Source organism: Bos mutus, chromosome 3 (assembly GCF_027580195.1).
Source record: "Bos mutus isolate GX-2022 chromosome 3, NWIPB_WYAK_1.1, whole genome shotgun sequence".
Lineage (NCBI taxonomy): Eukaryota > Metazoa > Chordata > Mammalia > Artiodactyla > Bovidae > Bos > Bos mutus.
In genome coordinates, this window is record NC_091619.1 from 111,194,867 (window position 1) to 111,213,477 (window position 18,611).

At 44.1% G+C, this 18,611-nt stretch overlaps 1 protein-coding gene and 1 pseudogene across 4 annotated transcripts in view; both read left to right on the forward strand.

The window, feature by feature from the left end:
* The window catches only part of LOC102264665 (UDP-glucuronosyltransferase 1-6), a 151,828-nt gene extending 139,487 nt beyond the window's left edge, over positions 1-12,341 (forward strand). For all 4 annotated transcript variants that reach the window (XM_070368523.1, XM_005895004.3, XM_070368522.1 and 1 more), the window contains exons 2-5: positions 6,079-6,210; positions 8,637-8,724; positions 9,014-9,233; positions 11,395-12,341. In XM_070368523.1, the coding sequence (XP_070224624.1) occupies positions 6,079-6,210; positions 8,637-8,724; positions 9,014-9,233; positions 11,395-11,692 (738 nt within the window). In that variant the 3' untranslated portion in view covers positions 11,693-12,341. The remainder of the gene's footprint in view (positions 1-6,078; positions 6,211-8,636; positions 8,725-9,013; positions 9,234-11,394) is intronic.
* On the forward strand, positions 6,221-8,620 carry LOC102264383 (bystin pseudogene; annotated as a pseudogene).
* Positions 12,342-18,611: the final 6,270 nt, after the last annotated feature.

Genomic DNA, 18,611 nt, shown 5'->3' on the forward strand with positions numbered 1-18,611 from the left:
TGTTTTTTGTTTTTTTTTAATCGGAGATTTTAGGAAAGTGTACTTTGGCCATTTTATTCTGTGCACTCCAGTGGATAGTAATTGATTAGATGTGACATGGGTTAAATGCCATAAACACAGGGCCCTGGGTCCAGGGTTCCTTGCAGAGAACAAAATTGTGCAGCGTGCACTTTGCCCATGGTCAGGTCAGGCTCACAAAAGTCAAGATTGCTGAAATAATTCTTTGGCATCAATAGATAGATCCTGCGTGGCAGGGAAAATTGCCTTTATGTTCCTGGTTAAAAGTCCAGTTTCTAGATAATAAGAAGCTGAATACGGCAGTTCCATTTCCTATAATAAAGCAAATCACTAGACAGCCAGGTTCTGATGCTGGATTCAAAGCTCATGCATCTCACTCTCTTAAATGCTTATATATTAATGTTTTCACCCTCTGCAACTGGAAGTTTGCAGAAAAAAAACAAAAGTAGCATTCACATTCTCTTCCAAATCTCGACAGAGAGGATAGAGAATAGCAGGAGAGTTTCCTTCTAATGGGGATTTGGGAAAGATTCTTCAAGTAGGTGACAGTTCAGTGGGCGTTCCTTCATTTATTCAAGTATTGGTTTGGGATCTGCTGGTAGCCCAAGTACTTTCCAGATGCTGAGTCTGGCTCCTACGAGGGGCTACTATCACCCTCATAGAGTGATGAATCTTATTTCCAGTGAGCTTCTGACATTCGTATTTTATAATATTTTAAAAATAATAATTTTTGACCTTGGGTCTTTGTTGCTGCCCAGGCTTTTCTCTGGTTGCAGCGAGAGAGGCTTACTCTTCATTGCGGTGCACAGGCTTCTCATGACGGTGGCTTCTCTTGTTGAGAAGCACGGGCTCTAGGGAGGCCTGGCTTCAGTAGTTGTAACTCCTGGGCTCTAGAGCACAGGCTCAGTACTTGTGGCACACGGGCTTAGTTGCTCCTCGGCCAGATCAGGGATTGAACCCGAGTCTCCTGCACCAGCAGGCAGGTTCTTTATCGCTGAGCCAGCAGAGCAGCCCTCATGTTTTAAATGATTATATAATTGTCATAGCCAGCTGAAACTTCTGGCAGCAGGAGCAATACCAGGTGAGGAGTCGGGTGCTACCTGGATACCTCCATCCCACTGCTGCAAAACAGGGGCTCCTGAATGGGGCTCTGATTCCACCCCTGTAATGTGAGGAGAGATCTCGTAAGCCCTCGAAGACCCCTGGCAATAAGATTCTGAGACCCCCATGGTCTGCTGGACACATTTGTGTCTAGTGGGGTGGTCTGGTGAAGAAAGAAGGTGTGCTGTGGATTTTCTGAAAGCAAGATGAGAAAATCCAGGAGTGTAGAAATCCGTTAATGGTTCTTTTTCAGACAGAGAAAAAGAAAGGGGTGAAATGTCATGAAACCAACAGTCATATCTCAGATCAAAGGAAAGAAAGTTAGCCAGCAGGTCCGAGCAAGATATTTTTGCATGTTTGCTGTTGCATTTGGAAAACAGCTCTTATTTATTTAAGTGATTTTCTTCTTTATTTAGGATGTTTCATGGGAGAGACTGCAGAACTTTATCAAAGGTCTTTCTTGACATCACATCTTTATATCATTTATTGACATATTTTCCCCTTAAGTGGTAAATTGTATTGGATGTGTGTTGGTTGCTGCCTTGTTTTTTGCAAGTGAGCTTCGATGTGAGAATATTTCTGTAAATTGTGCCTGATAGCAGTTCCCATTGTCTTACTGAAATGCTTTTAATTTGAAATTCCATTTTTAGATGCTAATATCACCATTCCTGCACTGCTTTTGTTTACATTTCTCTAGTGCCTCCTTAATACTCCAGGTCTTCAACCTTCTTCCTTCTCTTTAAACAACATGAAGCACGGACTTCCCCGGCAGTCCAGTGGTTAAGATTCTGTGCTACCAATGAAGGGGGCGTGGGTTTGATTCTTGGTCAGGGAACTAAGACCCCACATACTGTGCTGCAAAAGATAAACACAACAAAATAAACCCGAAAGCTCTACAGAGCCAATATTGTTAACCTAGTCAGGCAGATTCCTTTAACAGTTGAATTTCACCTGTTTGCACTTAACAATCAACAGATATGATTATAACTCTTGCAGTTTATTTTTACTTTGCTTTGTCATTTCCCTTTTTCTTGATTTATGCTGGTCTGTCACATTGCTGTTATCTTTTTTCCCCTTGGTTAGTTAGAGAGTGCTGCTCTGCACTTCCTTCCTTCTATTGGGGATCATACTATTCCCAATGCTCTTGGTAAAAGTCCTGAACTTTTCAAGTATAAAGATGAAATCTTTGTTAATGAGAGTCCCTAGAGAAAGCACAGCTTGGTGTTGGGCATACCTTCGGGATGCCATCAAAGAATGAAGATGGTAGAGCAATGCTGAGAGAAAAGGCATGACACTCAAGAATTCCAAGATGTCAGTCCCCTCTCAGGCTGAGAACATCTCAGAATACACAGAGGTCCAGAGATGGTGTCCACACATCCACAATGGTTGTAAGGAAAACAGTCAAACAGAGGATCAGTAAGAACAGACTTGAAGATGATGAAGAGAAGAGAGTGGTGACAAGGAAGCTCAAAGTGTTCCTAAGTGGCTCTGAATGTACAATGAGACAGCAACACATTTCCAACATACTGTTTCATGAGTCTCCTTGCAAAATGAAAGGCATTTGGGAAGGAAAAATCTAATAAAAGCCTAGAACTCAAAATACTAAACTCACAGCCAAAGTCAGGACTTCTAGTAAAAGCCTCCTGGGTTTCGAAGTCAGTACACTTGACAAACAGGAGATTAACAAGGCCCAGGATGCCTGATAACACTACAACTGCTTTTGAACCTAGAAAGGTCAACAATACTACACTAAATGCCATGGTTCTCAGTCACCTGAGACACGGCAGTGATGGAGGCAGGGGTCCGTGTCCCATCGCAATGGCACTTGGTACCCAGCTTCTTTACCTCTGGACACCAGCTCTCAGGGTGTCCAGGCAAGAGTACTGGAGTTGGGTGCTATCACCTTCTCCGTGGCATTCTTTGGAGACATATAAAACCATCTGGAGACTCTCAGGGAGTGAATTAGATCATTAATAACCAACAGTTCAGGGAAAATTGCCCTACTTGTGCCTTGCTCTGTTTCCTTCAAGTAGATTACCACTGCGTGTGTGTGCGTGCACGGGTAGTGTGTGTGTGTCTTGAAGCCTGGAGCGCTCTGGAGTTGGCTCTGAAGTTTGGGAACAGATCACGCCATGCTAAGATTATTGCCCAAGGCTAAATCTAGGGGTTTCCTTCCTTTCTTCCTGAGATACACCCACCATTCATCTCCAGGTTCTAGTTTCAACGCTGTGACTAATGCTGCTATTCTTCTGATTGCATTATTCCTGTTGCATCTTGCTGAAAAGTTTGGCATCATTTCAGGAGGACTCCAAAGAGTTCTGGTACCATAGTTCTTTATGTATCAGTATAGAGAAGAATCCAGTGAGAGGCAGAGTGATTTATTAGGGTAGGATGCTTGTGGGGCTTACATGGGGCTTCCTGGGTGGCTCAGTGGTAAAGAAAAATATACCTGCAATGCAGAAGATGGAGGAGACACTGCAGGTTTGATCCCTGGGTTAGGAAGATCCCTTGGAGGAGGGTATGGCAACCCACTCCAGTATTCTTGCCTGGAGAATCCCATGGATAGAGGAGTCTGCAGGCTACAGTCCATAGTGTCTCACAGAACTGGACATGACTGAAGTGACTAAGCACACACACTTGAGGCTTACAAGAGGGCGGGTGAGAAATGCCACACCTGAGAACTTAATGTGCTACAGCTTTATGATCAAAGGAAAAGCAGGGAGGGGGAGAAGACCTTTGTCTTTCTTGAGTAGACGTCATGCTTCCATCATCGGCTCCTCCTCCAGGAGCGTTTTCTTGTCCCTATATGGTCAAGCTAGGGTCACGGTTATGTGTGCAGACAGCAAGTCCTAGGAATCATTAACTTACTGAACTCACTGGGCAGGACGTTGGTCTCACGCTACCATTGTTTTAGTGTTTTGGGACACACCATGCTTTTGCTGCCTGGTTTTGTTGTTACGCAAGCCTGCTTGGTTTTGTGGTTAAGGAAACCTGCTTTCTCAAGTAATCATGAACTTACAGGGGTCTCCTATGTTTTTCTACTTATAATCTGCTAGTGGGATTAACTATGTAATCATCTATTATGTCCCTTCATTCTATCCCTATCATTTTCAGAGCTTTCATTTGACATTGATCTCTAAGTCTATCCATTATTCCTTAAGGGATAGGCCTTTGCCAGGTCGTAAACTAACCTGTACTTACTAGCTGGGATCCCTGCCATGTCTGATTCTCACCCTACACACACAGACATTTTCTAATATCCAACTTTCTGCTTCATTCAAGGAACCACAGATTACTCGGGTTCTAGTAGTTGTAAGAGTCATTGTTAACTGGCAAATCAATCATAGTTGATAGCTCAAATACACCAAAACTCACTTGATGGGTTCAGTCCTTGGTCAGGAACCCACAAGCTACATGGCATGCCCCCCCCCCCCAATTACTCCTTGACTTAAAAAGTCATCATAATGACAATAGGATGCCGTTAGTAAAGGGAAGGACTTTGAATGCACTCAGGCCCTAGTTTTCGGATGATCCTGTCTCACATGCAGAGGAGAACAAGCTGGTGTAATCCACACAGGGGTCGGCATGCCACCCTGTCTCTGTTCTCCATTCCTTATTCCTTGGGTCATCTGGCCCTGAAGTTTCTTCTGAAAGTCTCGTTGCCTTGTCTTGAACTGTGTCCTTAAGTAGCCAAGGCTGTCTGCCTGCTGGTGATCTTTGCTGGATGCTTCCTGAGACAATGGAGCAGCCTTGCACGTGCAGCCTTCCTTGGATGACCGTGAGGGCCATAGTGAACTAAGAATAGGAAGCGGGCTCTAGGTAAGGGTCATATGCTGCGTGGGTGAAAACTATGCCTGTTTCTCCTTCCTACCAAGAGGCTTTGGTGGTCAAGGTTTACTCACATGCCCTTCACCTTCTCTGAACCCCACAGAAGGGGCTCAGGTCGCTGGGACACACTTGGCAAGGGTTTCTGTCCCTTATTTTGTGTTTTTCATACCTAGGGAGGAACAGTTTACATTTTACAGTACGTACGGAATCAGCAGAGAAAGATTAAAATACGTTTCTGTATATTCTTTATGCTAAAGCAGGCACGTTGACTTAAACACCTTAGAAACTCTTATCCAGGAAAAGGTTGGGAAAATGCATGGTTAACTGGTTACATTTCAGCATGGAGTTGACACGGATATGAGCTTTACTCGTTCAAGTGTATTGACTGCCACAGGCTGCAGGGAAGCCAGAAGGATTTTTGTTGTGGAAGGATTTTTTGCTATTTGAGGTTTTTCCTTAATCATGAGTCTAATTCTTAATGCCCTCTGTAGCTTTGTGCTTTGACTCCATTCATTCTTTCAGCATAAAAAGAATATTCTAGAAGTCTTGAAAAGTAATACGGGTCTTTACATAGATTTTCTTAGAGAGGAAGTGCCGGAGAGAGTTTGCTGAAATTCTATTTGGACAGTGTTTCTCTCCTCCCATGTTTCCTTTCACGGAATCTGCTGAAACCTCACTCCTCTCTCCAGGAGGCTCCTTCCCCTTTCCTCCCTTCTTACTACTGCCTTCAGCTCTTTCGTTCAGCCCTCCTCCCCAAAGCCTGCTTTCTTCCAAACTTTCCCAGCTGCATGAAGCCCTGGGGAAAAGGATCTGGCTTTACCTCTGATCACTTTTCTCTCAGAAACTTGACACATGACTTGGAATCTACATTTCAGAGGAGAACCTGGGTGATAACTCTGTAAGCAGGAAACATTCCTCCTTGGGGATGGAAAGGACTTGGGGAGGGAGGGTGTTACAACACACATTAATACTTTGTGTCTCTATCACACACACACACACACACACACACACACAAATACACACTCCTGTAATCACTTTCTTATGAGGAAGATACCTTATTCAGAGCTGAATGCATATAGTCATCAAAAAATATGAGAAAAAATTAACTGGAAATTTCTCTTCTGCTTCTAGGAATTTGAAGCCTATGTAAATGCTTCTGGAGAACACGGAATTGTGGTTTTCTCTTTGGGCTCAATGGTCTCGGAGATTCCGGAGCAGAAAGCTATGGAAATTGCTGATGCTTTGGGCAAAATACCTCAAACAGTAAGAAGATTCTATATGATTTTTTTAATATCTATCTTCACAAGAGTTCTAACCCCAGACTTGCAATAACTAAATTAATTTATGAGTTGGGCTTTAAATTTGGATTTCCCTTTCACTTCCCAATTATTACTAGTAATCCAAAGGTTTTTTTTTTTGCTATTTCATTCTCAACTACACTGTTAAACCATGATCCACTGCACGAGGAGGACTCTTTCTCACTTAACTGACTCAAAAGTGTATTAAAGAGAATTTATTTTTTTAAAATAAAATGAGCAGGATAGTGTTTCTTCATATTGCATAAGAATATTTCTCCAGAAAGCAGTTGGTTAGGACACTGGATTCATTTCTTATATTTCTGCTTTTATAGTTCCATGCCCACTCATTTTATTAAGTAATTTCCCTTGAAGTTCAGAAAAGTGCAAAAATCATAGATATACAACTTGCTGAATTTTCACAGATTCACGAAGTGAACACACCCATGGAATCAAGCCTCTGGAACGAGACACAGAATGTTACCTGTCCCCAAAAGCCTTCTTAATCATCATACCTCCTACCTTTTCCAAGGTTATATTCATTCAGAGACTCCAGTTTCTAGCTACTATAGCTGATGTCTTGTCTTGTTTTAAAAATTGTATATGTCGCACTCGGGGCCTTTTTCCGTCCATACCCACGTGGGAAAATTCACGGCCCGGTTTTCTAGAAAAATGCCCAAGTTCAAGGCGGCCCGCGGGGCCGGGGGTCAGGAAAAGCATGCGCCGCTGGCCGAGCAGATCCTGGCTGGGGACGCGGTGCGGGCAGGAACCCGAGAAAAAGGGCAGGGTCGCGGAACCGGAGACGAGGAGGAAGAGTACGTGGGGCCCCGGCTGACCCGACGGATTTTGCAGCAAGCGCGGCAGCAGCAAGAGGAGCTCAAGGCAGAGCATGGGAGCGGGGACAGACCCGCGGTGCCGTGGGAGCGCGCTACGCGGCTTGGTCCAGGAGTGCCGCAGGATGGATCAGATGACGAGGAGTGGCCCACCCTGGAGAAGGCTGCCACAATGGCAGGGCCGGGCTATCAGGCGGAGGTGGTCGTGGACCCCGAGGATGAGTGTGCCCTTGAGATGTTCATGAACCAGAACCCTCCTGCCAGGCGCACCCTGGCTGACATCATCATGGAGCAGTTAACTGAGAAGCAGACGGAAGTCGAAACGGTCATGTCCGAGGTCTCAGGCTTCCCTGTGCCCCAGCTGGACCCCCGCGTCCTAGAGGTCTACAGAGGGGTTCAGGAGGTGTTGTCTAAGTACCGCAGTGGGAAACTGCCCAAGGCATTTAAGATCATCCCTGCTCTCTCCAACTGGGAGCAGATCCTCTACGTCACAGAGCCTGAGGCCAGGACCGCTGCTGCCATGTACCAAGCCACAAGGATTTTTGCCTCTAACCTAAAGGAACGGATGGCCCAGCGCTTCTATAACCTGGTTCTGCTCCCCCGGGTATGAGATGACATTGCTGAGTACAAACGACTCAACTTCCACCTCTACATGGCCCTGAAGAAGGCCCTGTTCAAGCCTGGAGCCTGGTTTAAAGGCATCCTGATCCCGCTGTGCGAGTCGGGCACCTGTACCCTCCTGGAAGCCATCATCGTGGGCAGCATCATCACCAAGTGCTCCATCCCCGTGCTGCACTCCAGTGCGGCCATGCTGAAAATTGCAGAGATGGAGTACAGCGGGGCCAACAGCATCTTCCTGTGGCTGCTGCTGGACAAGAAGTACGCACTGCCCTACCGAGTGCTGGACGCCCTGGTCTTCCACTTCCTGGGCTTCTGGACAGAGAAGCGTGAGCTGCCCGTGCTCTGGCACCAGTGCCTGTTGACTTTGGTCCAGCGCTACAAGGCCGACCTAGCCACGGAGCAGAAGGAGGCCCTCCTGGAACTGCTCCGGCTGCAGCCCCACCCCCAGCTGTCCCCGGAGATCAGGCGTGAGTTGCAGAGTGCCGTCCCCCGAGATGTAGAAGATGTTCCCGTCACCATGGAGTGAGGATGCAGCGCTCGCCTGGGTCTGCGGAGCGTGGAAGGACTCCAGGATCCCTGCTGGTGACTGGAGGTGATTCCGAGCCTTGACGGCTGAAGACCCGGATCAGGGCCAAGACAGGTCTCAGGCCTCTGACTCCCCAGTTCTCAACAGGGGGCCATAGTAGGGCTGGTTCCCTCTTGAGTTCTAGGCCTGCATACCTGCTCAGTTCTGGGACCTGACTTGAGGTCCCACAGCCCAGCACTCCCAGGTCCCAGCTAGGGATGGAATGGGTACTTCCTTTCAGGCTGTTGTGTCAGGTCACTAGGAGGTGGATAAAGACAAAAAGCAGGTATTTATTGAAAAAAATAAAAATGGTATGTGTACGTTCTTAAACTCGGGGGTTTTTTTTGTTTTGTTTTGTTTTTTTCCTTCTGCAAGGTCCTGTGGCGATACACTGGGACTCCACCACCAAACCTTGCGAAGAACACAAAGCTCGTCAAGTGGCTGCCCCAGAACGATCTGCTCGGTACGTGGGGAGGACTTAGCATGTAGGGTCTAACCAAGGTTAAGTTAAGAAAGTGGCTCAGGCAGGGCTATTCTAAAGCATTATTTAGCTGGAAAGGATTATTGTCAACATATCCCACATTGCCTTTTACCTGGTAGGATATCTCAACCCACGTGCGCTTCTGCACATTTCTGCAGGGGCCATGTGTGGATGGCACTGGGCCCTGAGCACGCTTGGAGGACCCAGACGATGTCAGATGGTGAAACTCGGTGGCTTGACTGGTGGCATCACCCCCTGCTTTTCTCCTCAGGTCACCCAAAGACTCGGGCCTTTATCACACATTCCGGCTCCCATGGCATTTATGAAGGAATATGCAATGGCGTTCCCATGGTGATGATGCCCTTGTTTGGTGATCAGATGGACAATGCAAAGCGCATGGAGACCCGGGGAGCTGGAGTGACTTTGAATGTCCTGGAAATGAGTTCAGAAGATTTAGAAAAAGCCTTGAAAGCTGTCATCAATGAAAAGACGTAAGAGAAAAACTACCCAGGAATACTTGCTACTTGTATTTTGGCCATCGCCTCACAATAACCGTTCAGATGCAAAAACAAATACCCCAAGATCTAGTTTATAAGTAAGATGACTTGGGGTTATTACCACTCATTTTACACAAACGTGCTTTAATTTCTATAGAATTTATCATAAAAATGATTTTAAATATTATTTCCCCTGGTGTACTTAAAATTTCCATTTATTTAAAAAATGTCAATATAATAAATGTCTGATCTCTAAGTTCCTGCAAAGAAAGAAACAGAAGAAGCATAGTGTCCAAGATAAAAACAAATCAGTTACTTAAGGTATGGTTTTTCTCAGCACTGAAACCTGTGAGAAATTTTGTCCATGGGGGTTTAAAAATCTGTGTGTGTGTGTGATGTGCTATGACAAAGGCTCATGATAATAGCAAAGTCAAGGTTGTTCAAATGTGGCTCTGAAAGCAAATCAATAGGCAAAAGCCATTAGATCAAATTATCTCTGCGTGAACTTTATTGTATTGCTGTCAATTGCTACAAGTAATAGGCTGATCAGAATCTTCTAGGAAGAAATTATGGACAGGCGTGGACTTCATCCAACAGTCAGCTATGTATGTGCACATATGTGCATGTGTGTGTATGTGTGTGTATCTACGAGAGTATCAGGAACCTTTACACATAGTTTCTTCATTTTGAAGGAGACATCAGTCAGGAAGACAGATGTAAAAAGACTGGAATGTGTTCACATAGGAAGAGACACTACACAGGGGAACAACCAAGCCTAGACAAGGGAAAATGGGCAAGAAATGATGGTGCTCACATGTATGTGATGCTTCTGATTGAAAAAGAATTATCTACATAACCCCAGGGTAAAGTGCCCACAGTGTTTGGACACAGCAGTTGATGTGATTCTTATCCATCATTTCAATTGGCTTCTGGCAGCCCAACTTGTCAGCATTAGGTCATGCTGCTCATGCATCACTACAATTAAAGCCTGACTTCTTTCCATATGCTGGTAACTTATTCTTGAGGTTCGTATTAGTAACGTAACTTTGACCTTTCGTTCAGTGGTATGGACAACTACTTGTAATCCAAAAGTGACTTGGTAGAAGTTCTCTAGTACATTACTATCTAAAAAAAACCCACACTAATCAGTCATTTCAAGTTACTAATTTTATTCCTTTCTGACCCATCGCATGTGAATCTCCGTGTTCCCAAAACTCTAAACTGGGACGACACCCAGTTTAGAGAAGTGGAAAGATAAAGAGATAAAGAGAAGATAAAGAGAAGTGAAAAAGTTTCCAACATCGGGTTATAAAACCAGGCCATAACAGGTGCTTAATAAATTAATGAGTGAAAGTCCAAGAAAATCTATTTTGTATGAGACAATTTATATAAAAAGAAGGTGTTTAACAGAATTTATGGCCAAATATTAGTAGTACATTATAATAATGTACCCATATGAGATGATGGTCATGTTTAAGGTCAGATATGACCATAATCACTCCTGAATAAGTGTCTTGCTTTTCCGTCTCTCCCCTTCTCTTCCCCTTGCCACCTCCTCCTTCCCCTTCTCTTCCTTCTCTTCCTTCTTCTAGTGCACCCATACTAAGGGAGGAAGTATCCAACCCATTTTGGATTTGGATATTGACTCAGCTGTTCACACAGTCCAAAATAAACAGGAACCCATTTTTTCCTTAACAGGCTGCATAGACACTCCCTCATGCAGAATTTAGCACTTGGATGGTCTGATGCCTCAGTAGTTGAAAGTATATCACTGTCCTGGATACGGCACTTTAAACTGTCTTTTACGGTGGCTAGAAGTGATTATTTGCAATCTCATTGAATGGGAAATCATTAATAATTTCTGAGATGACCTGTTCCTTTATTTCTTTATCTTGTTACCACAAAGTATGACTAATTTCCTATAAGGATATCACTAAAAAGAGAAGAAGAAGAGTAGGAAGCAAGTTTCAAATAACTTAAAATTTTGGCTTCCAGTTTTAAGAGAAAAAATATTTAGTGTGTGTGTGTGTGTGTGTGTGTTTCTGATTACAATAGAAACTCTACCACGTTTGGAAAATCTGGAAGCAAGGATAGAGGGAGGATGGTTCACTACTGCTGGTGTTCCAGGCATTCACATAACTGTCTTTGTGTTCAGCTATAAGGAAAACATCATGCGCCTCTCCAGACTTCACAAGGACCGCCCCATAGAGCCTCTGGACCTGGCTGTGTTCTGGGTGGAGTTTGTGATGAGGCACAAGGGGGCATCCCACCTGCGCCCTGCAGCCCATGACCTCACCTGGTACCAGTACCACTCTCTGGATGTGATTGGCTTCCTCCTGGCGGTCACGCTGACGGTCATCTTCATCACCTTTAAGGCCTGTGCCTTCGCCTTCCGGAAATGCTTTGGGAAGAAAGAGCGAGTGAAGAAATCTCATAAATCCAAGACACACTGAGAACGGGGTTGGAAACTTTAGAGAAAGGTTAAATTCATGTTATGCTCACTCAAGAACTACTTTGCCAGAAAATGACGCCCCAGAGTGCGTTTTGAAAAGTAAAAATGACCCAATCCCTAGTCACACACACAGGTAGAGATATTTGAGTCTCTTTGCTGTTTCCTCCAGTACCTTAATCTGGAATTCACTTGTCATCTTTCAATTGACTTAAGAGAACTGGTAGGTCCTTCCTCAACCTACAATACTGTTCCTGCCCAGAAATGGGACCTGTCTGGGAAGCGTGTCTTCCTCCCCCTCCCCCAGGAATGTGTCCAGCATCGGTAGATTCATTCGGTTACCAGTTATGGCTGGTTCTCAATTATGCTCATGTTTCACAGATACCACTATGCATCTAAAGAAGATGTCTCTTCCTTGTCCTTGATGTGATGTGAATGAATGGTATAGAGTTCTTCTGAGACAGTGTATGATTTCTGACTTTACTGGGGGAAGAATGATGTATAAAATTGGTGGGTGATATGCCTGAGTAGATAATCATTGCTTGTCCCAAACAGATCTGAATTTGACAGATGCCTAAATTATAGTGACTGGAAAGTATATTTTTTTCTGATGTGATAACTAAAAATACATTAATAAATTTACGTTAATTATATTGGTTAGGTGTTCTCTTTATGGGTGTTGCATTTATTTATTATTAAACTACATGTTTTAACTACAAAAGTAATACGTGATTCTGACAGAAAATTTGAAAAAGGTGTACACACACACGTGCAAGGAGATTAAAGTCACCATTACTCATGTTCCCTCATGTTTGCCAAAATAACCACACTTATTTTTTTGGCAAATATGTGTAGTTATAAAATACTGCAAATACACCATACTTAGTATATTGAAAGAACGCTACCGTATTTGGTATATTGGTAAAGTGAAGGAAGAATTTAGAAAACACATTCTTCCTTCACCTTACCCTATTGTGAATGCTTTCTCCAGGTCTTTATATAACATTTAATTTGTTTTAAGTGGCCAAGGAATACTCTATTGCATGAATATACCAAAATTTATATAACCACAACCCCCAGGTATATTCATTTTTATTTTCCTTTATAAAAAAGACATCACTAAATATTCCAGTAGCTGAGTCTTTGTACATACATATCCATGACTGTTTCCATGGGAAAGGGCCTTCCAACAGATCAATGGTTGTTTGTTTTGGCTCCATTAATGTGAGGATTCATGGGCAAGCAGTTTATTTGCAAAGGGAAGGAAAGCCTGAAGAGGAGTGGGGAGTAGGGTGGGGAGTGATGACCATCAAGAAGGCAGCTCTCTGTGGGCAGCTGGAGCTCAATCCTGCTGCTTGCCGTGGGCAGCCAGTGCAGAAAACACGGTGGATTTACCCCACTGGAGGCAGAAGGCCCTTGGGGATCCCGGCACTTGTTCTTGTTGGTGATTGGCTGCTCCCAGGTGGCATTCATTTCCCTGTACTTCCGGGGGTCCACAAGGGCAGGTAAGAGGGCTTTAAAATCCAGAGAGGACCCACGGGAGAGAAATGCAGATGCCGTGTTGGAGATCAGGCCCTGTGCACTAAGATATAGGAACACAGGGATCTGGGTGGGGCACTGATGCATGGTTCCCTCCAGTAAATGGTTTGAGACAGTCCCAAAGTGTGTCCAGAGAGGTTCGGTCGGTCTTGAGAGAGCCAGGATCTCACCATCTTCGGTCTAAAGTATAATCTTGAAAAAAAGACAGTATCAGTTTGATAGGCAAAAGTGGGATTTTGTTTTAAATTTGCTTTATTATTATTATTATGGAGACAGGCTGGGACCTGGGACCTTGCTGCAGTGTAGCAATGCTTGCACTTGGACACGCCTCTTCTCTGAGTAACCAAATACAAAGAAATTGTATGGAACTAAAAATAACTGCCTGCATGCAGCAGTTGTGGCAAATTCTGGCCCCAAAAGATGAAAAAAAAAAAAAAACCCACCCTAAATGCCACTTTTGAAGAGCCTGGAGCAAAAGCAGGGAAAGTGAAGTGAAAGTGTTAGTTGCCAGTCAAGCCAGGCTCCTCTGTCTTTGGAATTCTTGGAACAAGAATACTGGAATGGGTAGCCATTCCCTTCTCCATGGGATCTTCCCGACCCAGGGATCGAACCCGTCTCCTGCATTGCAGACAGATTCTTTACCACCTGAGCCACCATGGAAAGAAGGGGATTGGGAGTAAAAGTAGGTACTGTGAATGCCCCCTGCACACAGCACTGCCTAAGAGGTGGGCAGGACACCCCTACCCTTGCCCCATGTAAGGGATAAGCTATGCCGGCAGCTGGGAGCCAGCAAGGGAAACAGTTGTCTGTTTTCACTCCCCCACCTTGCTGCAGCAGGGGCCCCAGTAAAGCCTTGCTTGAGTTTCTTGTCTGGCATCTAGTCAATTTCTCTTGATTGGGGAAGGCAAAATCCTAGTCAGTAACATTATTATTAAAGGCTGTTTTTTTCCCAAGCCTATGAGCCATTTTGTATTTCTTTTTTTGGAGAATGTCTTCTGTCCGTTCTCATGTGGTATTTACCATCCTTGAACAGCAAGGAGATCCAACCAGTCCATCCTAAAGGAAATCAGTCCTGAATATTCATTGGAAGGACTGATGCTAAAGTTGAAACTCCAGTACTTAGCTTGCTTAAATTCGTGTCCATTGAGTCGGTGATGCCATCCAACCATCTCATCCTCTGTCATCCCCTTCTCCTTCTGCCTTCAATCTTTCCCAGAATCAGGGTCTTTTTCAATGAGTCAGCTCTTCACATCAGGTGGCCAAAGCTTCAGCTTCAGCATCAGTCCTTCCAGTGAATGTATAGGACTGATTTCCTTTAGGATGGACTGGTTGGATCTCCTTGCAGTCTAGGGGACTCTCTACTTAATATTCTCCACCTAATGTTATATATTTATTGAGCAAAAGGACCAAATCTTCCTGAGCTGTGAGCCCAAGCTCCATGCACCAGGCTGTGTTGACCCCTTTTCGCACCTTCCTTCTTTAAGCCCCACTTGAATCCTTTGATTAGATAGGTTCTGTCCAATGGGCGGTGCTAGTTCTTTTTATCAATGAGGCTATCTCAGCAGATCCATGACAAGTTCATCCACTCAAAGTTCTTGCTAGAATACAGGTATATAAAGTTCCCACTCGAATGCACACCTGAGAGAGTGGCTTTTTGCTAGCGCAGTTGATCCCACCAACAAAAACTATGTTGGGCATGATGGGCCTCGGGAAATTAAGCACAAAGTCACTTCTGAGAAGCTCATGAGATCCTAGACAGTCAGCATGGGAGTTCTTAGTTGCAGCACAGTGTGTGTGTGTGTGTGTGTGTGTGTGCGTATGTGTGTGTGTTCCAGCTGTCCTGGGTCTTATTTGCAGCATGGGAATTCTTAGTTGTGGCACATGGGGTCTTAGTTCTCCCACCAGGGATTGAACTGGGTCCCCAGCATTGGGAGTGTGGAGTCTTGGCCACTGGGCCACCAAGGAAGTCCCCAAGGAAACGTAGCGTTAACTCCTGAATCCATGCAGGCATGCATGGCTGGGCCAGGATTTGAAAGCCCATGGTCTTAACCGCCAGTTTGCGCTGCCTGCTTGAGGAACTACTGTTACTATTGTTCCTTTACATTCCTTCGGGTATTTATAATGACTCAAATATTCATGTATATTCAATGGGGGTAAATATATCTTCCTCTGGAAAACAGAATGGCTACCCACTCCAGGATTCTTGTTTGGAGAATCTCATGGGCAAAGGAGCCTGGTGGGTTCCATGGTTTTGCAAAGTTGGACACGACTGAATGACTAACACAAATAAATAACAGTTAAGCTTTGGGGGGCTGGCATTGGGAATTCTAGCGAAATTGTACTGAATTTTTTTCCCCCTAGAGGAAAGAATGACACATCTTTCAGAATGGAGGAGACAAATGATTTTGTGTCAGAAAAATTCAAAACTGAAAATCTATTGCCAAGTTATTTTGGAGTATTCCCTCTTTGCACTAACTGATTTTTGTGTATTTTTTAATAGTCAAGAACATGTGAGAATTTGCTTCACTTATCTGTCCTTCAAAGCAAATTTCAATGAAATTGTTTCCATTGACGTGACTCTGGATTTTTGGAAATTATTTGAATAAAGTTGCTCAATTAAAATTTTTAACGTTATCCTTTACAGGCCTATTTTTCTCATATTTTCTTTGTTAAATTTACACGTGACCAGAAATCCTCCTTTACGTTTCCTATTCCTTTAGAGAAGTTGTTTTTTCTGAAACCTAGTTTTAAGCCCTAGAAAGAAAGTCCAGCTGCTTAGCCTTTTAAATTCAGGCCAGCAGGACTTGGCATCTTCCGTATTTGTTATTGCTATTCAGTCGCTAAGTCATGCCCAACTCTTTGCAACCCAATGGGCTGCAGCACAGCAGCCTTCCCTGTCCCCCACTGTCTCCCAGTGGAAGTCGCTCAGTGGTGTGCAACTCTTTTCGACCCCATGGACTATACAGTCCATAGAATTCTCCAGGCCAGGAAACTGTCTCCCAGAGTTCGCTCAAATTCATATCCATTGAGTCAGTGATGCTATCTAACCATCTCATCCTCTGCCACCCTCTTCTCTTGGCTTCAATCTTTCTCCAGCATCAGGGTCTTTTCCAATGAGTCGGCTCTTTGCATCAGGTGGCCAAAGTGATGGAGCTTCGGCTTCAGCATCAGACCTTCCAATATTAGGAGGTAGCAGATTGAATCACTGTTCAACTCACCCATGAAAGTAATGCAAACAGCTTAATATTTTTAGGTGAAAACATAAACGGTCCTGTGATGTCCCAAAACACCTGCAGCCACTTAACACCTGTGACAGCTCATGATTTTTATTAGAGCTGTTTATAATAGAGTTTATATATAATAGAGTATCACAGTGACTTTTTTTTTAACTTGTGTACCCTTTAATTTTGTTTACTTTTTGGATACACATAGTATTTAAAAAATTTAATAAATGCAAATATCCCTTTTTAAAATACTTATGTATTTATTTGGCTGCTCCTGTTGTTAGTTGCAGCGTGCGGGATCTTCAGTCTTCGTTGTGGTACGTAGGATCTAGCTCCCTGACCCCAGCCCCCTGCATCAGGAGCAGAGTCTTAGCCGCTGGACCACCAGAGACATCCCAACATTTAAAAGTTTTAATTCTTGTTTTAATTTTTTTCAGTTGTAAAGACAGTTTCTCATCTAGGTCATCATAAGATACAGACGGTTAAAATTTATTTATTTTTAATTGGCAGATAATTGCTTTACAATACTGTGCTGTTTTCTGCCTTATATTAACATGAAATCAGCCATAGGTGTATGTATGTCCCCTCCCTCTTGAACCTCCCTTCCGCCTGCCACCCCATCCCACCCCTCTATGTTGTCACAGAGCACTGGATTTGAGCAGTGTCATACAGCACGTTTTCACTGGCCATCTATGGTAAAGTGTGTGTTTCAGTGCTACTCTCTCAATCCATCCCGCCCACTCCTTCCCCTCTGTGTCCACAAGTTTGTATGGACAAACTTTTGGACATGTTTGCATCTCCATTGCTGCCCTGCACATAAGTTCACAAGTACCATCTTTCTAGGTTCCATCAGTTCAGTTCAGTTTAGTCGCTCAATCAGGTCCGACTCTTTGCGACCCCATGAATTGCAGCACGCCAGGCCTCCCTGTCCATCACCAACTCCCAGAGTTCACCCAGACTCACGTCCATCGAGTCAGTGATGCCATCCAGCCATCTCATCCTCTGTCGTCCCCTTCTCCTCCTGCCCCCAATCCCTCCCAGCATCAGAGTCTTTTCCAATGAGTCAACACTTCGCATGAGGTGGCCAAAGTACTGGAGTTTCAGCTTTAGCATCATTCCTTCCAAAGAAATCCCAGGGCTGATCTTCTTCACAATGGACTGGTTGGATCTCCTTGCAGTCCAAGGGACTCTCAAGAGTCTTCTCCAACACCACAGTTCAACAGCATCAATTCTTCAGTGCTCAGCCTTCTTCACAGTCCAACTCTCACATCCATACATGACCACAGGAAAAACAATAGCCTTGACTAGACAGACCTTTGTTGGCAAAGTAATGTCTCTGCTTTTCAATATGCTATCTAGGTTGGTCATAACTTTCCTTCCAAGGAGTAAGCGTCTTTTAATTTCATGGCTGCAGTCACCATCTGCAGTGATTTTGGAGCCCCAAAAAATGAAGTCTGACACTGTTTCCACTGTTTCCCCATCTATTTCCCATGAAGTGATGGGACCAGATGCCATGATCTTCGTTTTCTGAATGTTGAGCTTTAAGCCAACTTTTTCACTCTCCTCTTTCACTTTCATCAAGAGGCTTTTGAGTTCCTCTTCACTTTCTGTCATAAGGGTGGTGTCATCTCTATATCTGAGGTTATGGATATTTCTCCCTGCAATCTTGATTCCAGCTTGTGTTTCTTCCAGTCCAGCGTTTCTCATGATGTACTCTGCATAGAAGTTAAATAAGCAGGGTGACAATATACAGCCTTGACGTACTCCTTTTTCTATTTGGAACCAGTCTGTTGTTCCATGTCCACTTCTAACTATTGTTTCCTGACCTGCATACAAATTTCTCAAGAGGCAGATCAGGTGGTCTGGTATTCCCAGGTCTTTCAGAATTTTCCACAGTTTATTGTGATCCACACAGTCAAGGGCTTTGGCATAGTCAATAAAGCAGAAATAGATGTTTTTCTGGAACTCTCTTGCTTTTTCCATGATCCAGTGGATATTGGCAATTTGATCTCTGGTTCCTCTGCCTTTTCTAAAACCAGCTTGAACATCAGGAAGTTCACAGTTCACATATTGCTGAAGCCTGGCTTGGAGAATTTTGAGCATTACTTTACTAGCGTGTGAGATGAGTGCAATTGTGCGGTAGTTTGAGCATTCTTTGGC